This window comes from Protopterus annectens, chromosome 4.part0 (genome assembly GCF_019279795.1).
Source record: "Protopterus annectens isolate FY-2018-M chromosome 4.part0, PAN1.0, whole genome shotgun sequence".
NCBI classification, from domain to species: Eukaryota; Metazoa; Chordata; order Ceratodontiformes; family Protopteridae; genus Protopterus; species Protopterus annectens.
The window spans coordinates 407,823,269-407,844,568 of record NC_056733.1 but is presented as its reverse complement, the minus strand read 5'-3'; the positions used below and the strand labels follow the sequence as shown (position 1 = coordinate 407,844,568).

Sequence of the window (21,300 nt, the reverse complement as noted above, 5' to 3'; positions counted from 1 at the left end):
GCTAAATCGTTTTATGGATTTTGTGTTGAAAGCTTCTAGGTCTGTGAGTATTCTCTTACTATGCATTTTTCTGTGTTTTGTAGCATGTCGGTTACTGCAAATAAATGTCACAGAGCCAAGGTACAAAATGCGCTCTATTTTTCATGTGGATGGAGACAATGAAGCTGTCATTGGTAACTCATTCTTTTAAGTGTATAGGTGGGAGGAGTCAGTCAGTTTTATGCTCACTGCTGTTTCACTAACATCTACCGAATGAAAGACTGCATTTCTATCCGACTCTCACATAGTTACTGCTTTCTAGATCTGAGTTGGAACCCACTGGGCCAATGATGTCTGAGAAAATTGAAACACTGAGGAATGATGAAATCATGGACCCCATGCCTATGTGGTATCCAGATTCAAAGAAAAACACACTTCTGGACAGGTTTAGAGCTCAAGTGAATGAATGCTTTGAGCAGAATCTGGGTGAGTAACAGTAGCAGTGGCTGTAAAATAAATGTCATTTCCCCTTCAGCTGTAATACTGTATAAACTTCGTATCCCATAATAGTGTTAGCAGGCTGCATTATAAATAACTATAAAACTGTAGTCATGAGTCTCTGAAACATCTTGTGAAGTGTCTTGTCATTTTTACTGCATGTGCTACGTAAGGAAAACAGGGGGAGCCTTTTAAAGCCTGCATTTAGAGATCCTTAATACTTCCTGTAAAGAGCAGTCATTCTGCAGTGTGGCACACATTGTTGTGATGTTCACTTACAGTTAGCAGCTTATGTCACTGGTAATTGTATGCAGTTTCAGAAGCTGCAGGCTAAACCTGTACTTAGTAAGAACTTGTGTATCAAGTTTAATAGAGCAGTGGCCTAGTAAATACGCATGTTTGTACGTCATGTGGTGGCTGCTGCTGCATAAAACGCTACATTGATTTGGTCTAAATTCTATGTATTCCAAGAATGTGGACCTTTCATTACAAAATGTAGAACTTTATTTAAATATATTATTATTAAAATCTGAACTGGTCAGGCTATAAGAATCTAGGAGTCCTCCCCTATACATACACACCTTTTAGAGATATCTTGAATTCCTTGCAGCTTTCTTTACAATGATAATATTGTATTTTTTTCCTTTGTTTTTTGTACAAGTTTATTTTCTGGTGCTTTTGCATGTTTTGATTGCCTGTATGGAATTAGAAAACAGGCAGAGACACTAATTCATTTGAGGTGTGCACACTGCAAGAAAACTTTGAAATATGCAACTATAGGTTGTCAAAAGTTAAGGGTTATTTGAGCTTGCTTAGTCCTTCCTATACCTTACTCTATGGCAGGATTGTCACTATAAGTTTTCTTTTCTCTAATATTACATGTCTGCCCCATGTCATGTAGAAATCTACCACATTTTGTGGAAGGTTATTCTGTGCACCCACAACACTTTCTGTGAAAGAATATTCCCCAATGCCCTTGCCCCATTTATTATTTTCTCTGGTTTTAGGTTGTGCCTCCCTCATTCTTGTCCAGCTTGCTTTCTTACAGGTGCTGCTTCCTAAATATTACTGTTTGAGAAAGCGTACTACAAAAAAAAAAAAAAATAGTATGTTCATGTGACTTTCAATTTGAAAGTCACATGAATATACTACTTTTTTGTGGTACACTCTCTCAACGAAACAAAGCGTAATGGCAGGTAAAAACTGCTTGCCACCTCCCTCTATCTGCCGTATTGAAAGCTGACATTCTTGTCTATGCTGTGTTCACCTTACTTACTCTTTCAGATCTCTAAGATGGTATTGTTTTTCCTCTGCACCTTGAATTCTCTCTCTTTTTTAACCAGCCACATTTCATGGCTGGTACCTGGACAAAAACATTCTACTTTTGCATATGAGTTACTTTCCTTACATCTATATTCAAGTTGTGCCCCTTGTTCATATGCAGTTGTTTCTGTGAAGCCTGCTGCCTTCCTGAACAGCACCAATTCATTTTATGATATATAAAAGTTTCTAGTATGCCTTTCTTTTTTTCTGGTTTCCTCAGGGCAGTGCATATTAGATTCAATTAATTTTTCTTATAATTCTTTTGGTGCAGGCCTTGTACTTTCTTGGTGTCTGTCATCTGAATAGCTTCAGTTTGTCTGTTTTATGAAATACAAATGCAGAGACAGATGTAGGGAGGAAGTTACCACAGATGTAACTGCATGATTTTGAAGAAATTTGGACTACAAAGCTACACAAGGCATGGAGTTAGGCCAGCTGTTTGTATGAAGGAAAACAAACCTGCTAACCTGTCAGCATTAAAAATTATAGCAGAGGGTCAAGAGGAGCATTTTCTTATTTTTCATAATTGTATAATATAGTAGTATAATATACTAGGCCCTGTGCAGTTACTGATAGGTTATCTTTGTATAGGTCTTGTTTATTTATTTAATTCGGTATATACTCATAAAGAGAAACAAGGCTAAATCTGAGGGCCAAAATCAGAGCACTATACCTAAATCAGAGCACTGTACTTAAATCAAAGTACTATACCTAAATCATAGCACTATACCCAAGTCATAGTACTATACCTAAATCAGAGCACCATACCTCAGTCAGAGCAGCTGAAAGGTATAATCAGTCTTTTCTTAAAGTGCTGTCACTGCTAAGCACTGACACTTGCCACTATGCTGTGTGACTGTTGTATTGCTCCTTACCCTGTTAGTGCCTTAACTACCTGTAACTGATATTAGCAGTGTGCTACAAGAAATTGCCCGAATACACTTCTGTTTGTGACAAGTCCTGAAATACTATGACCCATATAGATTTGAATTTGATTTCACCGGTTCATGCACTTGCTGGATTATCAGTTGTGAAACTCTGATACAGTCTTTGTTTGACCAGCACATGTAAATGGCTGTTTCCTGTCTCTAGATGAAAAGTTTCTGGTGGAATTTTTGACAGTTCTGTAATGCAGCATAGTAGGGATAAGTCCCTCTTGCTCTTTGCTTGACCCAGTAGGATGGTGATGTCTGATTCATAACCCCTATATCCCTCCTGTTACTGCCAGCAAGGTGAAAGGCACTTTTCTTCCCCTTTGCTCCAAGGTATAATGGCTTGCTAATAAGAATCCAATAATAATTCAGTTTAATCAATGTATAGTCCATCTTTTAGCTGATAAAAAGAATGTGGGAATAAAGCCAAGACCATATGTTTGCCATCAGTTATGTGGTACACAGCAGTCTACTGTGGTCACAGTTGCCTCCTAGCCCCTTTTTACTAGCAAGCCACAATGTCTTTATCTTAACAACAATGTCCTTGTCCTCATACTGTGCCATAGTTGTGGAGACATTGTAATAGATTGCTATTACCTATCCCATGTAAAGTGCACCTGTATCTGGTTTTCCTGCATATTTTAAATCTTTACGTATGATACTTTTATGCCTGTTCATATACTGTGTTATCCAGTAAAATGCAAATTGTTAAAATTAGCCCCATAAACAGTATAGTTTGGATGCCATGTTAAAATTTGAATTACTACAGTGATTTCAGTGTAGTGTCAATGACCATATGGGAACTTAGGGATGTAACCTCGGAAGAGTGAACATTAGAAACATCCCTATATAAAAATAGACAAGGTGCTGGCAGACATAATAGACAACAAAAAATGTATTATTAATTATTGGGGATGGGAGGGCATAGGCATCCTTGGACCGCCAGGATTACATAATTAATTATGGACAGGGCTAGACAACAAACAATGGATATTTTATTAAATGATTAGTAGAAACCCAAACACAAGCACTAATATGTATTACATGGGGTTGCAGCATGACTCCTAACAACCTTACTCTGTGTTTGATTAGTGGGGTTTGTTGCAATACATAGCAGTGGCTATCACTGTGTCATCAACACACTGGTAATATATTCATCACATAGGAAGCTAGCACAGTAAGGTAGTATATTTATCACATAGATAGCTCAGTACGGTAATATATTCATCACATAGGAAGCTAGTGCAGTATGGTAATATATTCATCACATAGGAAGCTAGCTCTGTGTGGTAATATATTCATCCCATGGGAAGCTAGCGCAGCCTGGTAATATATTCATCACATAGGAAGCTAGCGCAGCATGGTAATATACTCATCACATAGGAAGCTAGCGCAGTATGGTAGTATATTCATCACAAAGGAATCTAGCACAGTATGGTAATATATTCATTGTATAGGAAGCTAGCGCAGTATGGTAATATATTCATTGCATAGGAAGCTAGCGCAGTATGGTAATATATTCATTGCATAGGAAGCTAGAGCAGTATGGTAATATATCCATCACATAGGAAGCTAGCACAGTATGGGAATATATTTGTCACACAGGAAGCTAGAGCAGTATGGTAATATATTCATCATATAGGAAGCTAGAGCAGTATGGTAATATATTTATCACATAGGAAGCTAACACAATATATTCATCACAATGGAAGCTAACACATTATGGTAATATATTTATCACATAGGAAGCTAGTGCAGTCTGGTAATATATTCACTGCATAGGAAGCTAGCACAGTATGGTAATATATTCATCACATAGGAAGCTAGCGCAGTATGGTAGTATATTTATCACAAAGGAAGCTAGTACAGTATGGTAATATATTTATCACATAGGAAGCTAGCGCAGCCTGGTAATATATTCATTGCATAGGAAGCTAGCGCAGTATAGTAATATATTCATCACATAGGAAGCTAGGGCAGTATGGTAGTATATTCATCACATAGGAACCTAGAGCAGTATGGTAATATATTCATTGCATAGAAATCTAGCACAGTATGGTAGTGTATTTATTGCATAGGAAGCTAAGGCAGTATGGCAATATATTCATCACATAGTAAGCTAGAGCAGTATGGTAATGTATTCATCACCTAGGAAGCTAGTGCAGTATGGTAATATATTCATGACATAGGAAGCTAGCGCAGTATGGTAATACATTCATCACATAGGAAGCTAGCGCAGTCTGGTAATATATTCATCACATAGGAAGCTAGCACAGTATGGTAATATATTCATCACATCAGAAGCTAGTGCATTATGGTAATATATTTATCACATAGGAAGCTAGCTCAGTGTGGTAGTATATTTATCACATAGGAAGCTAGCTCAGTATGGTAAGATATCCTTCGTATAGGAAGCTAGCGCAGTATGGTAAGATATTCATCACATAGGAAGCTAGCGCAGTATGGTAAGATATTCACCACATAGGAAGCTAGTGCAGTAAGGTAATATATTCATCACATATGATGCCAGAGCAGTATGATAATATATTTATCATATAGGAAGCTAGCTCAGTATGGTAATATATTCATCACATAGGAAACCCGTGCAGTATGATAGTATATTCATCACATAGAGAGCTAGTGCAGTATGGTAGTATATTCCTCACATAGGAAGTTAGAGCAGTATGGTAATATATTATTCACATAGGAAACTAGCGCAGTATGGTAATATATTCATCATATAGGAAACTAATGCAGTATGGTAATATATTCATTGCATAGGAAGCTAGCGCAGTATGGTAATATAGTCATTGCATAGGAAGCTAGCACAGTATGGTAATATATCCATCACATAGGAAGCTAGCACAGTATGGGAATATATTTGTCACACAGGAAGCTAGAGCAGTATGATAATATATTCATCACATAGGAAGCTAGTGCAGTATGGTAATATATTCATCACATCAGAAGCTAACGCATTATGGTAATATATTTATCACATAGGAAGCTAGTGCAGTCTGGTAATATATTCATTACATAGGAAGCTAGCACAGTATGGTAATATATTCATCACATAGGAAGCTAGCGCAGTATGGTAGTATATTCATCACAAAGGAAGCTAGCACAGTATGGTAATATATTTATCACATAGGAAGCTAGCGCAGTCTGGTAATATATTCATTGCATAGGAAGCTAGCGTAGTATGGTAATATATTCATCACATAGGAAGCTAGCGCAGTATGGTAGTATATTCATCACATAGGAACCTAGAGCAGTATGGTAATATATTCATTGCATAGAAAGCTAGCACAGTATGGTAATATATTCATTGCATAGGAAGCTAAGGCAGTATGGCAATATATTCATCACATAGTAAGCTAGAGCAGTATGGTAATGTATTCATCACCTAGGAAGCTAGTGCAGTATGGTAATATATTCATCACACAGGAAGCTAGCGCAGTCATGACATATGAAGCTAGCTCAGTGTAGTAATATATTCATGACATAGGAGGCTAGCGCAGTATGGCAATACATTCATCACATAGGAAGCTAGCGCAGTATGGTAATATATTCATCACATAGGAAGCTAGCACAGTATGGTAATATATTCATCACATCGGAAGCTAGTGCATTATGGTAATATATTTATCACATAGGAAGCTAGCTCAGTGTGGTAATATATTTATCACATAGGAAGCTAGCTCAGTATGGTAAGATATTCATCACATAGGAAGCTAGCGCAGTATGGTAAGATATTCATCACATAGGAAGCTAGCGCAGTATGGTAAGATATTCACCACATAGGAAGCTAGTGCAGTAAGGTAATATATTCATCACATATGATGCCAGAGCAGTATGATAATATATTTATCATATAGGAAGCTAGCTCAGTATGGTAATATATTCATCACATAGGAAGCCAGTGCAGTATGATAGTACATTCATCACATAGAAAGCTAGTGCAGTATGGTAGTATATTCCTCACATAGGAAGTTAGAGCAGTATGGTAATATATTCATCACAAAGGAAACTAGCGCAGTATGGTAATATACTAATCATATAGGAAACTAACGCAGTATGGTAATATATTCATCGTATAGGAAGCTAGCTCAGTATGGTAATATAGCAATCGAATAAGAAGCAAGCACAGTATGGTAATATAGATATCACATAAGAAGCTAGTACAGTATGGTAATATATTCGTCACATAGAAAGCGCAGTACAGTAATATAGTCATTACATAGGAAGCTAGTGCAGTACGGTAATATATTCATCACATAGGAAGCTAGCGCAATATGGTAATATATTCATCACAGACAAAGCTAGTGCAGTACAGTAATATATTCATCACTTAGAAAGCTAGCATAGTATGGTAATATATTCATCATATAGGAAGCTAGCACAGTACAGTAATACATTCATCACTTTGGAAGCTATCACAGTATGGTAATATATTCATCACATAGGAAGCTAGCTCAGTATGGTAATATATTCATCCTATAGGAAGCTAGTGCTGTATGGTAATATATTCATCACATAGGAAGCTAGGGCAGTATGGTAATATATTCATCATGTAGGAAGCTAGAGCAGTACGGTAATATATTCATTACATAGAAAACTAGCTAAGTATGGTAATATATTCATCACATAAGAATCTAGTGCAGGACAGTTATTAGTTCATCACTTAGGAAGCTAGCACAGTACAGTAATACATTCATCATGTCACAGGCTAGCACAATATGATAATATATTCATCTCGGAGGAAGCTAGCTCAGTATGGTAATGTATTGATTGCATAGGAAGCTAGAGCAATATGGTAAGATATTCATCAGATAGGAAGCTAGCACAGTATGGTAATAAATTCGTCATATAGGAAACTAGCGCAGTATGATAATATATTCATCACACAGGAAGCTAACTCAGTGTGGTAATATATTCATCACATAGGAAGCTAGCTCAGTGTGGTAATATATTCTTCCCATGGGAAGCTAGCGCACTATGGTAATGTATTCATCCCATAGGAAGCTAGCGCAGTATGGTAATATATTCATCACATAGGAAGCTAGTGCAGTATGGTAATATATTCATCACATAGGAAGCTAGCACAGTATGGTAATATATTCATCACATAGGAAGCTAGTGCAATATGATAAGGGTGGATCTGTAACACACAGCACAGACCACTCTATAATATTAATGTTATTATTCAGTTGTCACACTGGTAGGTGATCTGCTCAGTAAAACATTTTCAGTCAAGCCTTGGCCATTGGGTCTGAAGGAATCCTTAAAATCATGCAGCTATGGATAAGTTAATGCATTATATGCAGACATTCTCCCAGATTCAGCAAGCCCTGCACGGTGTGCAGGAATAGTACAGGAGCTCCTGGAGGCAATATGGCCACTGTGTGATCCAGGAATAAGCTCCATGGACGTACACGAGCGCTCCTGCACTATTCCTGCATGCATATTACCCCATTTGCAGGTGCAAACCATGCAAATGAGTTGAATTTGTGATCCAGGAAGCTATCAGCCAGCCATACAGGACTAGTGTAGTGTGCAGAAATGTACTTGGTTAGTAACCGAGTACATTTCTGCAAACTACAAAACGGAGCCCTAACAGCTCCAAATAAAGGGTGTATAGTATATGTAAAGCATGCCAATGGCCAAATATATGGCCATTGGCATGGAAAACAGCTGGCAAAAATAAAAATAATAACTCTTATTTTTTTTAACCGATTTCGGCAGTTTAAGCATAGGGCAGCAGTGCGTAAATGGGATCGGGCCGAAAATAAAAAAAAAAAAAAAAACCTGAAATAAGCATTCTAACCAAAATCACTATTTTAACACACCACTGGAACAGTTGTGAGAATCCAACAAAGGTTGAAATCACTTCAGATTCTGAAGAAGTCTGCTTAAGAAGCAGACGAAAAGCGCTTCAAGGAATATTTAATAAATCTGTGGTTCTATTTTAGCTATCCGTTTCAGCCTCGTGTTTTTTGATTGGTCATTGACCTGTCTGTTCAGTGATTTCAACCTTTGGTGGATTCTCACAACTGTTCCAGTGGTGTGTTTTAATAGTTTCTTCGTGGAAGTGTTGCTTTTGCTAGAAAATCACTATTTTGCCATTATACTCAATGGCAGGCAGAAGACAACATGGCCAGTAAATAGTGGTTGCTAAGGGGGAAGGCCTCAGTGTGGGACCTGTAACTATGCATTAGCAGGCAATCCTATGCAAATGAGGGGAATGATACTGAATCCCATATTTCCCCTCAATGCTAGCCAGCAACCAACTGTGTAAGTGCAGGAATAGCATGGTTCAAGCTTAAGTGTTAGCTGACATCATGGGGGTGGTGTCAGGCATACTGTAAGCTTATTGGAGCCCTGTGGCTCGGGTTTGCCCTTAGCTTAGCAGAGCTAAGCAAGGGGGTGTGTCTGAGGCTGCCTAGCACTCTTTACATTGTCTAAGTGGGTGTGTGCACAGCACACCGGGTTTTTAAGGAAAAAAAGTAAACCAGGAAATAGCAGCTATGTGCACATCTGAGCGCTGTGTTTGAGCGGCGTGCCCCTAGGCTTAAACAGAAAGTCAGTGGGAAGGGAAAACAGCAGTAGGAAGGTAATCAAGGAGAACTAGCATAGCTGGCAGGTGAAATGTATCAGAATCAGCCAATTACACAGGCAGCAGCCCAGCCCAGCCCAGAACACTACTATAAACTATGCAGACACCTTTCCCTCTTGTTTTTCCCACGTACTCTGCACCACCGGTGTATACAAGTGGGGAATTTTTAACAAACAAAAGCAACAAAATGACAGAGGCTGCATTTGCTCACATAAATCAACATGTGGAAGAGGCTGAGGGTGATGAGGATGAGAATGCTGATGACCAACCCACAGTGAGGATGAGAATGCTGATGACCAACCCACAGTGAGAAGGAGAAGATTGTACAGACCCAGGGTAACCTACCAGGGGCTATATGAGCTGGAGATAGTGGAGTGCTATAGGGTGGACAAGGACCTCCTACAGCAAATTGTTGAGCTATGCCGGCCACGCCTGACACACAGAACTAACAGAGGGAAACCCATCCCAGTGGATACCAAAGTATGTGTAGGCCTAAGAATACTCGCCACAGGTACCTTCCAAAGGCCAACTGGAGATATCATGGAGATCTCACAGGCATCAGCATCCAGGGTACTCCATCAATTCCTGGATGCCATGTCAGCACATGCTGGTGAGCACTTATATTTCCACAACAGCCGTGAGGCGTTGGCCAGCAATATGCGTCTCTTCCACCAAATAGCTGAATACCCTGAGGTTGTGGGTGCTATAGACTGCACGCACATATGCATCAAAGCACCACCCGGTGAGCAGGGTAGGGTCTACATCAACCGCAAGGGCTTCCCCCTCCATCAACTGCCAGGTCATGTGTGATGCCCAGGGTATTATAATGAATGTGTGTGCTGGCTGTCCTGGAAGCTATCACCACTCACACATCTGGCATCTGGCGCAGCTGTACCAGAGATTTGCCAGTGGGGACATCCCTTACGGTCACCTAGTGGGGGATGCTGGTTACGCACTGGAGCCATGGCTGATGACAACCATCAGAAGTGCACACACACCTGAAAAAGAACTCCATAGTGAGGCACATGCACAGACCAGAATCATAATAGAGCGGGTGTTTGGGATTCTCAAGTCACAGTTCCGGTGCCTGGACACATCTGGTGAAGCCTTGCAGTACTGACCAGCTACATGTACCCAAATTGTCATCATATGTGCCATGCTACACAATATGATCCTGTGGAAACATCTGCAGCAGGACCAGCATGGGGCAGGCCACACAGCCCCTCACCATTGCCAAGGCCTGCACAGGCACAGAGTGACTCTGAGGAGGAACAAACTGAGCCTGCCCCAGTAGGCAGAAGGAAGTGTGCCCAGTATGCTCTGGCCTTGGCAAAGAGGCAATGCATAGCACATACACTGACACAGTAGGGACCCATGGAATGACACCTCTCTCTGACTTGCACATACAGTAAAAGGGATGCCAAACATGACACTAACTGTGCTTAACCATGGATAGGGAGTGTATTATGTACATCCAACATAGTCAGCCCTCCAGCACCATCATCAACACTGGCACAGTCACAAGGTAAGTCACTCTTCCCAGCTATTGCCGAATGGAATAGTATGTGTTGTTAGTTGTATCTATGGTATGGATGTGAGCATGCAAGGGAATTGGGTGGCTGAATGGGATGCCAGCAGATAGTAGACACCTATAGTGGCAGCATGAGATCTGTTACAAATACTGGTGTCACCATAGTAGCCAGTACTAGGCAAGGTGATGAAACCCACTGCAGGAAATGTGATGGGCCACAAGTGTGTCCATATGACACACACATGCCAGTCAGGGAGGCTCACATACCCAACAACAGTCTCAGCCAGCAGGACAGGTGTAGACAGACACAAACTAAGTCTGTGTTAAGGCCTCTGATTGATGGCTATGGGTAACCTCCCCCCTCCAGGCCTACACAGACAGACTACAACAGGTCAGGCAGCGGGATGCTAGTTCTGAGACAGACTACAGCAGGTCAGGCAGTGGGATGTTAGTTCTGAAGGGTAAGAAGTCAGAAACTGAAATGTAGGTCAATCAAACCTAAGACCTGTACTACACTGATATGCCTCTAGTCAGCATGATAGGTTAGAATACAGAATTAAATGTAGTACCTGACATACCAGTACAGTCATAGCAAATGTGTACAAGTGTCAGGTGTGCCCCCTCCATTCCTATGTAGAAATGTAGTAACAGTAAGGTGTGCCCCCATCCTATGTAGAAATGTAGTAACAATCAGGTGTACCCCCAATGCTATGTAGAAATGGGGGGCACACCTGTTACTACATATCTATGTAGACATGTAGTAACAGTCAGGTGTGCCCCCCAATCCTACATAGAAATGTTGTAACAGTAAGGTGTGCCTCCCCCAATCCTATGTAGATATGTAATAACACACAGGTGTGTCCCCCAATCCTATGTAGAAATGTAGTAACATGTATGTGTAGGTATAATAATAGTGGGAGCACAGATTACCTGAGCTGGCCAAGGTAGCAGGATAGATTGTAGCATGTTTACAATATGTAGGTCTGCGTGTGTTAGGTTGGTGTGTGTTGTATATTGTGTGAGAGTGGTCAGTATGTATGCATGGTAAGGTTTGTCCTGGTGGCCATTGCCCAGTACTGCTGATGACAGGGCCAAGTTCTCACAACTGCAGTGCCAACATAATGCTTTCCAGTATAACACATTCCATCAGTAAGCCATAGTAAATGTTTGGAAGTAATATGTGTCACCATCTGAAAGATGGACATGGCATGACTGTCGGCCCAGATATACAAGCAGTACACAGGGGGAAGTACCCCAGACAGACAGTGTATAATATGTAACTGTCCAATGGACACACCCTTGTCATTGTATATACAGGTTTGCAGCACATTATCTGGGCTTGTAGTAGGGAATACCGATGTCATCTGGCCAAACACTGACTGACCACAAAGGTCATAGGAATGATGTACTGAGAAACAGCTGATGTTCCTGCACAAGCCGACATAAGTGGAATGCCTCATGCATATCTATGAGTCAGATGCAAGTAGTGGCCATAGCACACATGCACCCAGCTCACCCCACAGGTACCTCTCCGGCCTTATCCCTGCTGTTAGGAATGAGTACAATATGACCCCCACCTGTGTATGGCAATAGCAAAAGAATGCAGCATGCAGAGCAGGTGTCCCATGCAGGTGTGTCCCTAGCTGTAAGCAGCACCCTGCCAGCATCACCACCACTGGACCAATACTGACAGAAAGTATTGGCATGAACAACTTGTGCACCTACCCTGTCACCCCAGGGGAATATAGTGTATCGCAGTCTAGGACTGTAGGACTGACAGAATGCAACATCCTGCTACAGCTGGCCTGCATCACTACCAAATGGCCTACAGTTCACTGCCAAAGTCCTGTGTCTCACCCGTACTGCCAATGTATGTTATGTCATAGACTCCCAAATAACAACATAACACAGTCCACAGAACCCAAATGCAAGGCCATGTGGACAAATCACAGTAACATGTCCACAGTGTCCCACTGCATGAACTGTGGACCAACACCAAATTACTGCTGTGATGAGGTGATAACTATAGGGACAATATCAGAGAATGTTCGCATAATGTATGGAAGAGGATAGAATAATAGAGGGGGGGGTGAGGGAGCATGGGCGGCATGGAGTGGATGAAGTCCGAAACTCAGCCGTGTGCACATACTATCCCTGGCTGCAAACACAAGAATGGGTGGCTACAAACCTGCTCATAAACCACAGTGTGTAGGGGGTAATGTCCAGAATTATGACCCCTGCCTCTGGGTAACCTGTGTGAATCTGTACAGCTGTGATGTATCGCCACAGCAAGCTATGGCCATACTGTCACTTTGATGGATGTACCAGCATGGGATCCTCTGCCACCACTGTAGCAAGGTGCTGAACCATTTACACAGACCCAGCAGCAAGTGTCTGCAGCTTCCCCTCCAGAATGGCATGAATGTGCAAGAATATGTAGGCTGCTGACCACAATACTGGACACAGCTGCATTCACCCTGTGTTCTCCAGGACATCACTGCAAGCAAATATGTCTACCTGACAGTACTTTATTACATAGAACATCACAGTGTATAACACTACATATGTCTGAACATCTCTGCTAACACCAGGACCATGTAGCAGAAGCAGCACAGACACAATTACCTACAGTAACCCACTATCCTTTGCCCATTTTGACCCAATATTGTCAACTGAACTACAGATATCCTGCAGAAAGTGTTTGCTACCTGTAGGTGTAGAACATAAAAGTCTACAGTACAATCTACCTGGAATGGATTCATACATTCAATACAGTAGGTCATACTGGGCATGCTCCCACACTTAGAGAAGTGAAGGCCATGTCAGACAACAAACTACTGAAAGATAATGTTGGGCATGCTCACACACTTAAAGAAATGAAGCCCATGTCTGGCAACAACAGTCGACCATACATATCTGACAGTCGCAGATATTAGTGCATACACTCCTCAGTACGCACCAGTCATGCTTTGCACACACATTGGATAGGAATACACACATATATCCAAGGACAACACACTATAATAGGCCAAATGTACACATACAAAGATGTGTGGAAGAGAGTGACAATGACAAAAAGCCTTCCATCATGAGGCCTGTCCCACCCAGCACACATCCAATTGGCTAAAACCACATGATGTGCAAATGTCAATCACCATAGACATATGCCTCTGGAATCCCTCAGCATTATAGTGTCTGTGGTGCTAATGCTAATTGTGCAACATGACTGTACAAGTTAGTACCCATCTAGCAGTTGTATACAAGTACCTGTGGAATATAAACCTGTGTGTGCCTGAGTGTGGTGTCTGCCTCTAGATGAATGGGTTATGGCCCATGCGCACCACACTGCACTTCCCATTGCCCTACTATTGCAAGCCTACTGATGTCTTCACCTTGAAATACACCTTTGGGGACATAATAACCCATTAATCTCTGTGGTGCGCCCTATAACTACGTAATGCTGTAGTGTGATGTCCTAGTCAGGTAGGTGTTCTAATCCCAGATGTGACAACTGTGTTTGTCTGTGTAGGGATCAATGCTTTTAGGCCAGTCACACACACTATAATATCAAATGCCCTACTTTGGCATGCCTGCTGATGTTATTAAGTTTGAAATACACCTTTGGGGAAGGAGTAGCCCAGTAATCTCTGTGGTGTGTCCTATAGCTGCGTAATGCTGTGGTGTAATGTACTAGTTGGGTAGGAGTTCTCATCCCAGACGTGGCAACTTTGTGTGTGTGTGTGTGTGTGTGTGTATCTGTGTAGGGATCAATGCTTTTTAGGCCAGTCACACTCCCTACAATATCAGCAGTCACACTCCCTACAATATCAGATGCCCTACTTTGGCATGCCTGCTGATGTTATTAACTTTGAAATACACCTTTGGGGAAGGAGTAGCCCAGTAATCTCTGTGGCGTGTCCTATAACTGTGTAATGCTGTAGTGTGATAAACTAGTTAGGTAGGAGTTCTATGCCCAGACATGGCAACTGTGAAACTCTGTGTGTGTGTTTGGTAGTGTGTGTGTGTGTAGGGAGCAATGATTTTTTGGCCATTCACAGTCACTACGTGCACCTACAAATGGAGAACATTGATAAATGTGCAGTAACAGAGACCTGATCCAAGCCTCCAGAGAGCACCTGTGCAATACCACGTACAGCTCTCGCCACACCTGTTAGCCACCAAACCAGGACCAAAACAATAAAGATTTAGGAGTGTCCATATTCACCAAGGATATTCAAACCACCAGGCTACTTGCCCAACAGAATGTGTCTGAAATACTCCCGGTGCAACTAACAGTAGATTAGACTGCATTCCAAATTGTATAGCTTGCTACAGATTCCCCACCATGCCCAGTGATACCCACTACAGCCTTTGAAACATACTGTGAAATATTATGATACAAGCAAACACCCTAATACTGGGTGAGTTACACTACCCTGCCATTAACTGGGAAAACTACTTGTGTACCAATACATGTGTCCAACGGTTCTTGGAAGTCATAATTTCCATGCCCTGTATCATATAACCCATAGTCCCACTAGGGGCTCAAATATCCTAGACCTGGTCATTACCAACATGGGACATCAATACTCCACACCTATCGTCACCCCATTTGTGGTCAGGTATGACCATGAGCTAATCACCCTTAACATCAACATCCCTCTCCCACACCCCAGTAAGGACACCTCTGTAACACACATCTCCAAAGCCAATGTCATGCTACACATGTCAGATGTGGCTAACATCATGACACCCATGCAGAAGGGAACTAAAAGGACAACTGCTGAATCATACATGAAGGCACTGTATGAGCACATCCACTTGTGCATGAATCGTGCCATCCAATAGTGAGCCAAGATGCTCCCCATCCAAGAAAAGGATGCCAGTGTGGTGGCCCCTGCCATAAACATACTGTACAACAAAAGGAGGAAACTCTTGCAGAAATGGGGGACATTCCAGGATGCAACATACTCCCTTACTAGCTACAGTAGAAGGCAAAAAACCCCTCATAATATCCACCAAGGCTAGTTATGAATATAATAAAGCCACAGATGCCAAAGCCAACTCCAAGCCATTCCATAGCTATGTAAGGAATCTAAATGGCAATGCTCAGAACTGCTGTGAGCTACAACAGGATGATACTAAATCTACTCCTCCCAGGGATATTGCCAGTATCCTGGCAGATTGATTCAGTGCCAACTGCACCCCCCACCCAACCCCCAAAGAGCCCATCTCAACACAGATAGATTGCCATATGCCGGTAATAATGGCCACTTAAGTAAAAACCACACTCTACAGAGCTATGACAACAGCAGCCATGGGACCAGTCAACATCCCGGGCTGTGTACTACATGAGCTACAAACTGCACTTGCACCTCGCCTACGTGCCATGTGTAATCATAGCCACACCTCAGGCATTGTGCCCACTGTGTGGCGCACAGCTACAGTTATCCCAGTCTACAAGGGGGGGGGAGTCCACAGCCTCAGCAGTATGACGTGCCTGCTCTGCAAGGCCATAGAATGTATTATCATGAAAATTAAAACAAAGGCATTGGCAACCTGCAAACACTGGACCCTAACCAGGTTTGGTTTGTGAAGGGCCAATCATGTCACCGCAACCTGAATGACAACTGTGAATCCATCTCCAGAACCATGGATGAAGGTAAAGTGGTTCACACAGCCTATCTGGACCTTGGCAAGCCCTTCAAAACCATCCCCCAGTTTGGAATCATAGATAAATGTATAATGCTGGCCATTAATCCCAATGTCACCTGATAGGCTGCCAAACTGCTGTAATGACATAACCCACACTGTAGATGTTGGTGACACTAACCTGAGCCCCAGACTCATGACAGTTCAAGTACCTTAGAGTTCAGTCCTGGCACCACCTTTGTTCGGCATCTACTGCTCTGAAGTACAGTCCAACAGTAAGGGACACTGGCAAACAAAGGTCGCAGATGACTGTACACTGGGAGCCAATATTGAATCCCCACATGATGTGGATATTCTACAGAAGGGCATTACAGAAAGGCATGCTTGGTGCCTGAGCCATGGCCTCAAGATCAATGCCAAGAAAAATATAGCTATCCTCATTGGGAAGGGACATGTACCTGTGAAGTACCACATAGGTGGCAGTACACTAAACACCTAAAGTGTGATAACAGACTTAGGGACACAGGTGGACAGTGGTCTCACCTTTGATAACCACATTGTCACAACAGTCAGGAAACCCACCTATGTGGCACACCTCCCACTAAGGGCTTTACATCCAGGAAAAAGAGCCCATTGTCCCCCTGTAGGCATTTCTAAGTAAACCCAGTACAGACTACAATGGCCTGTTACATATGTACCTCACAAAACATCTGCAACAAGTAGAGAGGCTGCAGACATACCTCATGAAATGACCACAGGCCTAAACCAGATACCATATGCTGACTGTCTGAAAATTAGCCAGCAATATGCACGTATGGTGTTCTCAGAGGCGATCTCTGCTTAACATAACATGCCATGTGAAACCCACAGCTTCTGGACATGCTACACTTAGAGAATTCCAAAGCCTCACAGCCACATGCTCCAGGGAACCAAATCCTGTCGTCACAATGAACAATACATGCATTAGGGATGTGTTCCTGACTTAGAGACTCCACAGACTCTGGAATAGACTGCCCACGCATGTCAAGCAGAATGCCCCTTTGGCCCTCTTCAAAAAGAACCTGGACAATTAGATGGGAGATAGGACATTTACTCCGGGGATCATGTCAGCTGCCCTGCTAGACAGGGGTGCAGGGAAGTATATATTGTGGGATGTCATAGCCAGAGAAATGTCATGTCTAGGCCCTAGGGCTAATAGCCTAGTATCAGCGTATGACCCTATGAACTACACCTTCCCTTGCCCATCCTTGGCAAGGTTGCTGATGTCATTCATTTTGAAATAAACGTTTGGGGAAGGAGTAGCCCAGTAATATCTGTGGTGCATCCTAGAACAGCGTAATGCTGTAGTGTGATATACTAGTTTGGTAGGGGTTCTATTCCTAGACATGGCAAGTGTGGATGTTTGTCTGTGTAGGGAGCAATGCTTTTGAGGCCATTCACAGTCAATACAACCTCCATTGCCCTTCTTTGGCAAGCCTGCTGATGTCATTCACCTTGAAATACACCTTTGGGGAAGGAGTAATCCAGTAACTGCCATGGTGCGTCCTATAACAGTGTAATGCTGTAGTGTGATATACTACTTTGGTAGGAGTTCTATTCCCAGACATGGCAAGTGTGGATGTTTTATTGTCTGTGTAGAGAGCAATGCTTTTGAGGCCATTCACAGTCAATACAACCTCCATTGCCCTTCTTTGGCAAGCCTGCTGATATCATTTACCTTGAAATACACCTTTGGGGGAGGAGTAGCCCAGTAATCTCCATGGTGTATGCTATAACTGCATAATGCTGTAGTGTGATGTACTAATTAGGAGTTCCAATCCTAGACATGGTAACTGTGAGACTCATTTTGTGTGTGTGTGTGTGTGTGTGTGTGTGTGTGTGTGTGTGTGTGTGTGTGTGTGTGTGTGCGTGCTTGTGCATGCGCGTGTGTGTGTCTGTCATTTGTATCCTGTGTGGAGGTGGCTGTGAGTGTGTAACAACTGGACTCATTGTTGAGCGGGTTTTGCAAATTTGTTATATGGTGGGCCTATTATATGTCACAATGTCCACCTAACAAGGATAACAGATGTCAAACAGCAGAGAGGCTAGGGTTGACAATCCATACCCCTACATGTGACATCAAGGCCTGGCTAACAATTTACACAACCCTTGTATTACCCAGAGAACACTCTCAACCCATGTCTCATACACAAACACACGGTTAGGCAATGACCGCTTTGTTGGTAGTTCCCTGCATACTGCCCACAGATAGTAACCATGGTGTGATTGCAGCAGACTACAGAGGGTATGGCACCCTGTCCCATCACTACAATAGACACATAATTGCAGACAGTGCGCCTTCACTATGTTCTCCACTGGACCCCTGTAACAACTGTAGTGCCATCAAATGCAACCCACAAAGGGCATACCATGCCTTAAACATATGTCCTGTATGGACAGATGCCACTGACACCAGGGAATACCTGTATCATGCTGTCAATGTAGGTGCAGGGTTAACCTGATGTCCATTGCCAGTTCCCACCACATGAGGTCAGGAATGGCACATCTGATGATAACAATCTGTGTACACAACATGGCCCAGACACCCCAGGTACAGTTCCACATGTCACAGAACATGCATGTGGGATGTGTGCACATCCCAGACACCGTCCATGTCACGGACTATAGAACATATACATAGCAAGCATTGCACAGCACTGGCCACCCACAATAGTAACCCAGATGACTGGATGGCGAATGCAGTACCCACCTGTGTGGGACAATCCAAACACTACACCCCTGAGCCACACTGCAGACCATGTGGCCTGATGCCAAGGTATACCCTTCACCTAGCCTTGTACAACCTTCTGGCACAGTCAACCACTACACACCTGTGAAGCAATGCACCCATGCATGTCAGTACTGGCACCCTGTGTCTGTGTGTGTGGAGTATAATGATTTCGACCCCATTCACACTCACTACACCTCCCATTGGCCTACTGAAGCATGCCATGTGATATCAGACACCTTAACATACCCTTTGCCCATATATCATCCTGATAACCCCTGTGGTGCATGTCATACCTGCTTATTACTGTATTGTGGCAAACTAGCCAGTTAGGAAGTCTTTTCTTGACCTTGCCAACTGTGTTAATGTGTGTGAGTCCCTGAGAAAGTGTGGCTGTGTCAACATTGACACCTGTTCATGTGGACAAGCACATGTACTACACCTACCTTATTGCTCCTATATCACTGTTGCAGATGCCACTCACCATCAGATATACCTTTGGACAGCTCCCCAACATGTACGCTCTGTGGCACATGCAATAACTGCATAGACATGTGATAGCAATACATAGTTAATCAGGGGTTTGAAACCCCGTACTGGTAAGTGTGTGACACAAACATGCTTAGGTTTCACTCTCCTACCCCCTCCCTGTCTTACTTTGTCTCTGTCCGTCTCTCTCTCACTCTCTCTCTGGTGGATGTGGAGAAGAACACCTGCTTTGCTTAGGCAGCAGCTTGTGTTTTGTAAGTGATGCTCATGATCAGCTGATGGCCTCTGCACAAATTGTAGTCCTCCTCTAGCTGATTGCATGTGGAACAGCTGTGGTAACATTCCCATAGCCAATTGCATGGAAACACACTCCAATATCTAGGAACATCATGTGGGTGTTGGCCCTTTTCATTCACTGTGAGCAGGACCTCATGTCAGTGTTTGGCAAACAGCATCACAGATGGTATTGGGCTTTACCTCTAATAACATACACTGTGAAGACAGGCCAACAAACAGGAGGGGGATGTGCCAGACATGACTACAGAATGTAAGTGTTGCTCTAATGCATTTGGAGTAATGTTGGTTTAACAGGGTGTGTGTGCATATGGCTGGTCTACATGATTTAATACCTGTCATGACAGTGTTATGTGTTTTAGGAAACTCTCACCTGTACGGTTATCTGCAGACTGGGCAGTGTTTGGAGTCTTATGATTCTTGTGTTGCTCACAGATCACCTATCTTAGAACTGCAGAAGCATAGTCTGAGGATTGCAGTCACTACATGGTGACAGCCATGAGAGTTACTGACTTCGTATCCCTCATAGGACATATGTCACTACAAACCCTGTTGCAACAGTAAATGTATGAAGGTATCAGAGCAACATGCCAATATTGGCCCAGTGTTTGTGGCTACAGCCACAAGTCTGTCAACCTTTGTACATATGTCATGCAGTAAGAGGTGCATATGTTCTGTACACCATTATTTATTGACATCATACCTGATAACAAGCCAGTCAGATATCAGACTGCTAAGCATGTTATGTATAGTAGGGGTTATTTCTGAGGACATAACCTGGGCATTCTGCGGTTGTGTGTACAGTACTGGGGTCTGTGTACTTATGGTGATTGTCGACAGTATGTGTATTGCGAATACGTACCTTGTCTTGTGCACAGACTGTGTAGATGCCATTGTTCTTGGTCCTGTTCTATCTGATGTTACATGCTGATCCAGTGTATGGTACCCTATCGGCTTACATGTTTGTAGGGCTAAACACACACATGTCCCATACCACAGACAGGCATTGGACCACACTGTGTTGTGACCCAGTTTATGTAGGGTTAGTGTGCGAGTGGCACATATGAGGATGGTGTTTATCAGACAGTCCGTATAGTATCATATTAAGCTTGTGTACCATATGTGGCTGTGTTCACATTGGTTGTGGGTATGCACTTTCTCACAGGTGTCTGTTACTCTGTGCTGTGACATGCCTGTAGAGCCTGCTATATTTGCAGGT

General features: G+C 42.6%; 1 protein-coding gene across 1 annotated transcript in view; it reads left to right on the top strand.

Annotated features, from left to right (window-relative positions):
* The first annotated feature begins 210 nt into the window (after nucleotides 1–210).
* Nucleotides 211–21,300, top strand: part of AACS (acetoacetyl-CoA synthetase) — a 1,424,505-nt gene continuing 1,403,415 nt past the window's right edge. The window contains exon 1 of the mRNA XM_044068347.1: nucleotides 211–465. Coding sequence (XP_043924282.1) covers nucleotides 327–465 — 139 coding nt within the window. The 5' untranslated portion in view covers nucleotides 211–326. The remainder of the gene's footprint in view (nucleotides 466–21,300) is intronic.